The sequence below is a fragment of the Eucyclogobius newberryi genome, unplaced genomic scaffold, assembly GCF_026437365.1.
Source record: "Eucyclogobius newberryi isolate DKJ021-1_F unplaced genomic scaffold, fEucNew1.0.hap1 SCAF_9, whole genome shotgun sequence".
Classification (NCBI taxonomy): Eukaryota; Metazoa; Chordata; class Actinopteri; order Gobiiformes; family Gobiidae; genus Eucyclogobius; species Eucyclogobius newberryi.
This window is the reverse complement of record NW_027316532.1, coordinates 33,606,067-33,616,707: the sequence shown is the minus strand read 5'-3', so window position 1 is coordinate 33,616,707 and position 10,641 is coordinate 33,606,067. Positions and strand designations below refer to the sequence as shown.

Sequence of the window (10,641 nt, the reverse complement as noted above, 5' to 3'; positions counted from 1 at the left end):
AACCTCAATTGCACAAAAGTTGTTGTAATTTCTCACAAAAGCCGAATTTTGAAGATACATTTTTGGCACATTTACAGTAGAGCAATAGACTGTCCAATCCATGCCCCCTGTGAACTCTCCTCCTCCTTCACTTGGGCCTTTCTCCTCATTATTGAGCTCATTTCCACAGTCACACACGCGCTCCTCTGGTACATTTACGTGTGAGCGCGTGCGTCTGAGGTGGCGGCTTGTTTAATGCACTGCAGGTTGGCTCCCGCAGCAGGACTGGCTAGATAAGAGCAGCACACCACGCTTTCAGTGGGGAGGGAGGCAGAGAGGGGGACATTGCCTCCTCACTCACATAAACCATTAAATTGTAATAATGGGGCCACCAGCTCTTCAGACTGAATCCATAGCGCCCCCTATGGGTCAATAAAAAGGACCAGCAATGCACCTTATTACTGCAACAAGCCACTATGTAAATCACTATTTCAAATGAACACTCTTGTAGTGGTTGGACAGGAGTCTGGACTCTTCCAATGTTCCCTCAAGTTTATTTATCTCTGTCAAAGTATAGTTTATAGTGTAACTTACATTAAAAGTAAGAGACGTAAGTAAAACATAAACGTTAAATTACTGAATCAAACCATATCATCAGAGTTATGCCAGGAAGTTAAGAGTAGCATATTATTTCACTTCCTTCCTGTCAAGGATCTGACTCCCTCACAGTCATCATTTGTGTAGTTATTTTCAGTGTTTTTATGCTAATTTGACACCTGCACAGTAGGTCTGATTTTGTCTTTAGTTTGATTCAGCCTAATTCAGATCAGATCATTGCTGAGTGCTTTTCTCATGTTTCTCTGTCAAATAAAACTGGGCCAGACCTCATCCTTTACCCTGCAGTTTCTCTGTACCACAACAAAAGGTTTGGTTTGATCATTTTATTTTATTGATGTCTTTTATCTGTCAATTTTTCAGACTCAGCTTCTTTCAAATGCATCCTAGCTGTCAGTCAATTAAGAAAACAAGCTGAGAATGGGGGGAATTTCTGTCTTAACTTGCAGTAACAGCAGATGTGAGAATTGTCTGTCTGCATTATCCAATGGAAGTTACTCTAGGGCCCCCATGTGGACGTTAGCCATCATTACACGTGTTCTCAGTGGTCGAGGAGCCACTATAACAAACCATTTCTGAAGATCTTGGTGATATATTGACAAAACACATATCCCCAGACTATTTAGTTTGTATTGTATTGGGAATCTTCAAGGTTTGAGTTAGCATAAAGGCATGGGTGTGGTAAATGAACAAATACACTGACTTATGTCGTCATAATTGCGATGTCCGACACAAATTAAAACACAGTAATGACAAAGCTGGAGTTGTTCCTTTATTTACAATGGAAACACTTTATTGGTGATATTGTGAGCATTGTCTTGTCGAAAAGGAACATACAAGTAAAAAGAAAGCATACAGATTTTAGTTCAAATTCTTTGTTTTTCCATCCAGAGTTGACACTGAATGCAACTGCATCTCCTTTTTGTTAATCATAGTCATTCAATATTACACATTCTATTCAATGGCTACAGTTAATAGTAACACAAAAGAGTCACAAGTCTACAGCAGAGTTGAGCCGTACTGGCATGGGACTATAAGGTTAATTAACTACCAAAGCATCACTTGCATGCACGGTTTATTATTGTCTACACAGTCAGGGTTAAAGGAGAGCATTATACAAGACATTGAAAGCACTGAAAGAAAGTGTAAGACTGTGTAAATCTGCCCCATAAAAAGTCTATGGCAAAAGCGCTGCAATACATACAGTAAATTCTAACCGGAACATTTTGACCACTGATACTCGTCTTGTGCTGACCACTACAGCCCCGCAGTTGTTGGAGATGCTCTAACATTCTCAAATCCTAATGCTTTTCCTCATTGTGTGTTCAACTTTACACGTCAGTGGTCTAAATGTTATGGCAGTTCAATGTTGTTACAGAGGTTATCCTTCAGTATGTGCCGTAGGACATACAAAAGCTACCAGAAAGCACATTGAACAACTAAGAACTGGTGATATAAGTGATATAATAGCATTTCATGATATAAGAGAATACCAATTATAACAATAACAGGTGAAATCTTCCCCCTCCACACTATACCAACGTAATGCATTTGTTTGATGAAGTAACTGACTGTACATGGTACTTTGATGACACTAACTTTGCGGTTCTCAATAAATACAGTAGAAAATAAATAAGCATGTCCATAGAGAGCAGACGCATTATTCAAAGACTTTCAGATATTTGTGATATATCCAAAAACGAGATGTAAAAACGAGATGCAAACTGACAAAATTAGGAAATTCCAGTGTACTCTCTGTGCCAGTCCCAAGACAAGATAAAGAGGGCATCAGGTGTAATGCCAAATCAATATGAAAGTGTCTCCACATTAAGGGCCAAAGGTCAACAGTGGCGACTCCAAAGAGGAACAGCTCAGAGGCGATGATAGCTATTCTTAAGAGACTTGATATTAGAAGATGTTCTGAAAGTGCTCACAAAGCTGATTATGTAAACAGAGCATAAAGCGCCTAAGCGTCCTCTCAAAGGTATTTTACTCACTTTACAGGTAATTTATCTTTTCTACCACCCACCTTTTTCATTTCCTAAGGCTTATTAATTAATTGTAGTGTATGCGTGTCTTTGTCAAACATTGTTTACACGGCATATGAATTATGACGGTAAAATGCACGGCTGCGAATTCTATTTTCTGCTTGACTCTGGCGGTTCAGAGTTATTTATAACTTTAAGTAAAACAATCATGATGGGATAAGAAAATTACTCAAGAATAGACAAACTGCAAGAAAAATCCCTAATGGCAGCGGAGACTCGATATCATGGAGGCAACAGAAAGACAAATTCAGAAATCTAAACACAGGTTTTGTTGAGATCCACTTTGACTGGCAGAGGGCCGGCTTCCTGGCTCTCCTCTGATTGTTTCATAGTAACTGCGATCATTGGGCTCAGGTGGAAAGGGTTAACTTTCTGGGTATTGTCCAGAAACTCCTTATCTCCATTGATGCTCAGCTACACAGATGGAGAAAACACAAGTGGGAATTACTTCTACATAATACTACTGAAATATGAGAATGTCGTCAAAACGCATGAGACACAGTGAGAATGTGAAGTCCCAAGTCTTTTCTCACCTGAGTTTTGATGTGCTGCTCGGGTGCAGTGACCAAACTGGCACAGCTCAGCCACAGCATCACCATGATGGACAGGAAGAGGCATGCGGCTAAGATCCAGCGAGGGAGACCTGAGCGCCTGCAAAACAAAACATACATGGTGCATCAGAATATACTTTTTTTTTTATATTGCCATTGTCAGTGGACAAATTGATATATATATATATATATATATATATATATATATATATATATATATATATATATATATATATATATATACATATATACATTTAAGAAATAAGATAATAAGATAAGATAATCCTTTATTGTCCCACATGGGGAAATTTCATAACACAACATGGACAATATCATAACGCAACATGGACAATATAATTAAAGAATATAACCAACAGAGTAGGAAAAAGTCAAAGCATTTCTTTTATTCTACCCCTATATTAAAATATAATGAATGCAGTGCTTAAGTGGAGGAGCTCATGTATCCCGGGGTTCACCACAACAGTGTTGGCCCTTAGAGATAGAGTGAGGACTCAGTCACACGGGAGGAGCTCAGAGTAGAGTAAGTAAGGTCCTGGGTATGTGAAAGACAATAGATGGATGGATGAATAATGCATTGCTGTTGAGCTCTACCTTGACATGCATCCAAGGAAGTCGTGTTCAGCAGCCGGGTCCTCTGAGTGTTGCACTGGATGCTTCCCTTTTCCTCCTGCTTTAGGCGCTCCCTTCTCTCCATGTCCTCTCAGACCTGTCCCAAAATATTTATTTCAGTTTATTCTCAAAAGCTTCATAAAAACAAACATATTCTGTCTATGTGCTGACCATGGGGTCTCTGGGTGTGAGAGTGGACCTGTGGCCAGGGTTTGTCCGCCACATTGGAACGAGGCGCCTGCAGTTCAGGGACACTGTACTCCATCTCAGGCTGACTCTGAAAATGAACCACAACAAACCTTATCAGGAGGTTTATAGATTTACTGGTAAGAGTCAAAAATGGGCTAATAGGATATTAATGCGGACGACATCTTTTTTCCCTCTGGAAGTTCTGTACCCAAGCATGTTTTGCACAACATTTTGCACAAAATTCTATTTTGGCATGCCAGTAAAACAGCCAAAAACACCTGTGCCATATTTGTTACGGTGATGACAGAAACCTCCTATGTTATTCCAATGGGGAAATCGCCAGATCTCTGACATGTGACATGCTGACATTTTATACTTTTACGAACTCCTCCAAGGGCGTTAGCCCAATTAACCTAACATTTCATGAGACTCATCTTCAGGAGTGGGCCATCAAAGGTTATCAACATTTTCATTCTAAGAGCCACGGACTTTGTGCGGCGGAGCTGCAAACTTTTCCCTTTATATGTAAAGCAAAGGGAGGAAGACGCGACAGCGTCACGGATTCAGCAGGAGGTGTAATAAAAGGAAAATTGGGGCACGTTAGCGGCGCGGCGAGAGCCGATCATTGCCGCTTGCGGCTATATTTTTATTTTTTGTTGCTTGTAGTTTTTCTAAATTGTTTTATGTATGTTAGTTATAGTTATATTTATGTTTGCTTTATTATTATTGGATTTAGTGAATGGTCATGTGATACAACAACTCAAACAATAAGTTTGATATTTTTACTGCTGTACTTCTGTGTGATAAAAGAAAAAATGGACTTTTCCAGGGGGCGGGGCCAGGGTGCTATTTTGCTAACTTGTCGACCAATGACTGATACTGTGGCATTCAAAAGCACCTCCTGAGTGGGTGATGTTTAGAGTTGTGTCCTCATATACAGGCAATAACATTGTTTGATTTCCTGTTTTTCAATATGTTCCTAAAATTAACGACGAATAAATAAATAAATAAAACATTGAAATTAAAAAAATGAATGTCAAAAATGGACAAAACTAAACGCTCTCCACACGCTTGTTGCCTCATTAAAAGAGGGTTTGATGCCCCCTCACTTCACTACAGTAGCAGAACTCAACAACACACATTCATATAACAAGAGACATTACAACAGTCACCACACCATACTCTGCCTTTTACTTGCCTATTAGTAATAATGGTTAAAAAAAAAAAAAGTTGATCTGGAATAGGTAAAAAAATAAAAATAAAAAGACATGGCCAGTTGCAGTATTCCCATTTCAAATTCTCCAAACCTCCATAGATGAAAAAGTGATTTCACAATGGCCTTTATTACCCCTGGTGTGCAATGTTTTCTGACAGAGTGCATTGAAACCAGATGCAGCACCAGTGTGGAGGTTTTGGGGAAGAGGGCACATGTGAGGGGGGGACGCTTCTGATTGGCTAAACACTGACAGGATCTAACCATCAGAACGAGTGGAGCCCGGGCTGCATCTGCAAAGCATTACCAAAGGGGATGTAAAAGGTGCTCTGCTTTAGACCAGGGTTTATGCAGTTCAGAAATGCAAAAAGAACACGAGGAAGGTTTGTCACTGGTTTGTTTCTTTATTCCGATATAGCCGGCTCACTCTCTTCTAGACCCAAACCTAAATAAATGTTTAAAGTTACAACAATAATGGCACCAAAATGAGTTGAATGTGGAGGTTGTGTTTGACATACGTCTGTTTGATGTATGAGAGGATTCAGCGTTACCGCTCGTGTTAGAGAGGCAAGATGTATTATAACTGAAAATGGAGACACCTAAAGTGAGAAAATAACTGTTTCATGCACTCAAATATTCAAGGGAGCTATTTACCATTACATTTCACTGTCATGATGTTTTGTACGTGTGCAAAACACATTACAGCGCTGAAGTACGTCACATGTGGGTGCAGCACATTGACTCTCCTGAGGTGAGAAAACATGACATCTCATTTGGAAGTCAAAATCTGACAAATCACCACCAGAGCGTTTGGGTCTGTTTTTCTTCTGTTTGCACAACCATTCATTTTGTTCCTTTTAAATCCACTCAGCCAGCGTGACAAACATGAGAGGAAATGGACTGAGCTCCAAGGCTAGAACGTATTTGATCAAGTAGCCTTTGTCCACACTTACTTTGTCTCATTCATGAAGTTACATTTATTCTTTGATTGGTTACTTCTTGTAACATTTGTATTAGACTTGAGCTGACTTCTGCCACAACAAGCATCTGCTGTCTCAGCTCGTTAATGATATTCATTAGAAAAAGGGTGACATATGGGACAAATGAATCAGGATGCAGAAATAGTATTGTACTGGATAGAAATCATGCAATGATGGATGGCCATAAAGCACTATATAACAGTGCCATCCTCAAACCTATTATTGACCACAAAGACTTAAAGTCCATATGACACATTAGACTACACTTACACAGGGAATATCACTATATTTAAGATTTTACCAAACACCAGTGACAGTTTTTCTCCAACTTGGCAACTTTGGTAAAGTTTATAATGTCACCAATTATAAATGCCAATGGCCAGCAAATATACAGGGGGAGGTAATTCCAAACTGTTACCTAGCAACCAGATTGTAAACAAGGGCCAAAGTCTGTTTAAATCATACAATATTAAGATCTGACAAATAGTTACCCCTGACAACCCCTTTATTTGTGGAGGTATTCTGTTGTAGAACTCAGCTCTACTTCCTGTAATTCATTCATTCATTCATGTTCTCTTCGTTCGAGCTGCGAGTGACTGGAGCCTATCCCAGTGACTTTATCCCAGTGACTTTGGGCCTTAGGCGGGGCACACCCTGCACAGGGGCCAGCTCCCCAGGGTTAACACAGAGACACAGACAACCACTCACTCCCACATTCATTCACTTGGGCAATTTAGAGTTGGGTGTTGACCTAATCTTATCTCATCTTATCTTATCTCACACGCATGTGTTTGGACGGTGAGAGGAACCTGGAGAACCTGGAGAGAACCCACGGGAACAAGGGGAGGACATGCAGACTCTACCCAGAGAGATTGTGTGATGTTAGAATCTCCTTATTGTAATTTTCAACTTTTAATCGTCAAATTTTCTTCACAAACTACAACTTGACTGATGTAAAACTATGATAATTATTACCACAGGGACTATCTCACCAAACAAAGTCATAATTAGAAAAACTTCTGTCATATAGACTTTAAATGTCTGAATAAATAAGGCTTACTCTGTTTTAATCAATACTGGTGTTTATTTAAAGTAATTAACAACACAATCAATGATGCCATCTATATAGTGATGGTTTGATGGGATCAGTTATTTGTATGTCCCCCACATTCACGGCCTTAAACATTGTTTACAGTCTAATGGCCGGGTTATCAGCAGTATCAGCACACTTTACCCTCTGTTCTCTGCCTCAGTCTGCTGTCACTGCTAAAAAGAGCACACGTCTATTATTCCACCTGGAATGTTGTAATTTCATGTTATGTTGCGGCGGCATGAGGTTTCCCAGTCTATACTGTTGCTTATGTCTTGTAATAAATCTCAGCGCACATATGCAGTGTTCTTGTCTACAGTAGGCCTTTTGTATGGGCTACGGAGCACAAAGACTATAATTTCCCATAGAGGCCTTTAATTATGTGGCTAAGTTTACGAAATAGTCACGTAATGCAAACAGGAAAAAGCCTCTGACACTTACGCATGTCTGGCAAACAAGATCTTAATGTGTTTGAGTTAGGACTTTTTATTTGTCAATTTTAAAACATTGCAATTTCAATTTGAATTATTGACAGAAAAGAAAAGAAAAGACAGAGCTGTTCGACACCCGATGTATATATATCTACATTCCCTGATGAACAAACTGTGACCTAAAAGCTCAAACAATTATAAACAATTCAAGTCCTGGCCAAAGATGTCATTTAGTGCCCATTTTACTCTACTGTGCCGTTCACTCAACCTTTAGATGAGCAGAGTGTAAAAACCTGTGAGACGGAGGCAGCTCAGAGTGCTATACTTCATGGAAACCGGTTGTGGTTGTGGCTAGAATTCAAGACACCCACACTATGACTTTGGACAATACACTGGAAGGAGAAGTAAATCAATAAAGTACCTGAAACACCACGACTTTGCCATCATCTGCCTGCAAGTAGAAGGTCCACGTGGAGGAGATGAAGCTTTGAGCCGAGCTGACGATGTCATTGCACCAACTGGACACAGCCTCCATCACTGAAGGCACCTTTGGTCGCAGGGTCATGGCCCTCAGCTGTGGAGATTAGGACAAGTGATAAGACATGGAATTATTTTATCTGTGGGCTGACTAAATGTACTTAGAGGTGAATATTGTAATGTATTTGATCATTTCTGCTTTCAAATTACACTATGAGCATTCAACAAATTATAAACAAATGTACCTAAGGTCTTGAGGTTAAAGCAAGCAATACATTTAGACTTAGATGTTTCTTTTTTATATTGTATAGTATATAAATTGTATATAAATTATAGTATATTATTATATATATTAATTGTGTGTGCTTTTTAAGTTTTGATGAGCGTTAATTCTTAAATACTCTTATGTGTCTGAGAGCAGTGTCCTTCACCTTCCTCCTCTGGATCTCTGGTTCAGCTGGCTGACTGGAACAGCCGGTGATGCAGGCCTCTTGCTCCAGCAGCTTCATGTACGCCTCCTGACATGCTGCAGAGGAGGCAAGACTATGTAAATAAGCCAGATATTGGTCCATAATGCATGAGAGCCATGTGGTTACTTATATGGAGTATAAACAGGCGTTTATGTAATGGAAATTAAGACACAGACTGGCCCTGCAACTGTGATTTACAAGGCGTTAGAACTTGAAAAACAGGGTGCAATGGGGCATCTGCTGTCTGGACAGCAAATCCCATCATTGATTTCCAATTGAGCAGTCAACAGCCTGAACTGCCAGAAAATACTTCCTGAGTCTGCCACCTTCACTGACAGCAGCAAGAACAAAGACCTGTGTGAGGGTTTCTGGGGTACTTTTGATTACCCAGTAAGTCATAATAGTATTTAACCTTTTATAAGGAAAATTTTCAGTAATCAATCATTGTTTTGTTGTTTAATTGCTTCTAAAATCCATAGAAGCTTTAATAAACAGACAAAAATGAAAAAGGCTGACACACAATTACAAAAGAGCAGACTCACCTCCCTGACATTCCTCCTTGCTGGTATTGAAGCCAGCATTGCCATTGACAAACTGGCAGATGGAGTAGAGACGACATCCGCGGTGACAAGCGTTCATCACAGAGTCCTACAGCCACAAACAGGGACAGAAGGTTTGAGATTGGAATGATATATTATCATTTACAGGACATAGGCATTACGTAGTCTCATGCAATGGATTCAACTTCATGGGAAATAAAAAGTAGGTTTTATTATTATTTGTATGTGTCCAATGACATTATCTCATTTCTGCACTGTAACGTGAGGAAATTGCACCCTCTGGTGGTTGATTTAGAAATAGGCCAGACAAAGAGATTCTCGACCGTGAAGGGTCCATAATTGTGTCTGTCAACAACTTTACCGCGGGATTCTTCTGCATAAACAAAAGGCTTAAACTCATGATTATCCCAAACCCAGAAATTGCACCTTTTGACGTTGACAAGTGACAGAACATCTATTTCAGTCCCAACGCAACTCCAGCGCTAAACAGCAGGTGACAGGGCCTATGCAGCTTTTGCTTCTGCAAGATGTCTGAACCACACCTGAAGCCCGAGAGGAGACAAGGTCCATCCAAACCTTTTTCAGACCAAGTTATGCTGTCATGGCCTCTCACGCAAGGGGAAAAGCACGATAGTTATCAATATGACTCATGAAGGGCTAGGCCGAGGCGATATTGAATTTCACACCGAAAAGAATGTGTGCAATACTGTAGCCAGTGCTGCTAACCAGAAAGCCCACCATCTTTAAGACAAACAAGAGAAGAATATGCATCCATTAGAGCCTATGTGTTCTAGCATCACTGAGATGCAGGGGCAGAGGCTGCAGAGGCTCCGGTATCACGCACATTCTGTAGCCTGCACACATGAAGCAGATGCATACATACAGGACATACAGGACATACAGCACCATACATACTGCTGAGATCTCTGCCATATTGTATATAAACCTATGATCACAACAGATTTCGCCTCATTAAGCTTAGGCTTAGCGTTGAGGATGAGATGCATTTGAGCTGTTAATGCGCTTTCTGCAGTGAGGCTACAAGAAGGAACAGGAATAACTTACTTTAGCAGGGCTTTTGTTTTTGATGGTAAGCTGACATTGCTTTTTGCAGTAATTGATGTCGCCCAGTTGGTTGTCAAAAAGATCCGAGGACGCGGCTGCGATAGCCGCGAGGAGCACGGAGAGCAGAGCCGAGAAGCTGCGCATGATGCCGCCGAGAAGGAGCTGAAGCCGAGGAGAGATGCGCCAGAGGAGAGATCACAGCAACACTGAGCTTCTTTGTGGCGGCACTGGCGCTGCTGCTGCGGATGCTGCTGCCTCAGCTCCTGCTCGTGCCACTGCTGAGCGGCAGCCGTGGCGTCACCATCATCATCACGCACCAAGTGCATAAGTGCACAAGTGCACA

At 40.6% G+C, this 10,641-nt stretch overlaps 1 protein-coding gene across 1 annotated transcript; it reads right to left on the bottom strand.

Moving 5' to 3' along the window:
• Nucleotides 1–1,344: 1,344 nt before the first annotated feature.
• Nucleotides 1,345–10,582, bottom strand: tmem59l (transmembrane protein 59-like). The gene is made up of 8 exons (XM_072438221.1): nucleotides 10,299–10,582; nucleotides 9,216–9,321; nucleotides 8,635–8,729; nucleotides 8,148–8,300; nucleotides 3,995–4,100; nucleotides 3,806–3,920; nucleotides 3,176–3,293; nucleotides 1,345–3,056 (listed from the first exon to the last, which is right to left on the bottom strand). The coding sequence occupies exons 1-8, from the start codon at nucleotides 10,440–10,442 to the stop codon at nucleotides 2,898–2,900; spliced, it is 996 nt and encodes a 331-aa protein (XP_072294322.1). The 5' UTR covers nucleotides 10,443–10,582; the 3' UTR covers nucleotides 1,345–2,897.
• Nucleotides 10,583–10,641: the final 59 nt, after the last annotated feature.

What these genes read in the sequence shown, in the direction of transcription:
- tmem59l (XM_072438221.1), bottom strand. Translation starts at nt 10,442, where the DNA reads ATGCGCAGCTTCTCGGCTCTGCTCTCCGTGCTCCTCGCGGCTATCGCA. An exon ending in AAAACAAAAGCCCTGCTAAA is followed by an intron (nt 9,322 to 10,298) that starts GTAAGTTATTCC and finishes TTGTGGCTGTAG; the next exon opens with GACTCTGTGATGAACGCTTG. An exon ending in AGCAGCACATCAAAACTCAG is followed by an intron (nt 3,057 to 3,175) that starts GTGAGAAAAGAC and finishes CCATCTGTGTAG; the next exon opens with CTGAGCATCAATGGAGATAA.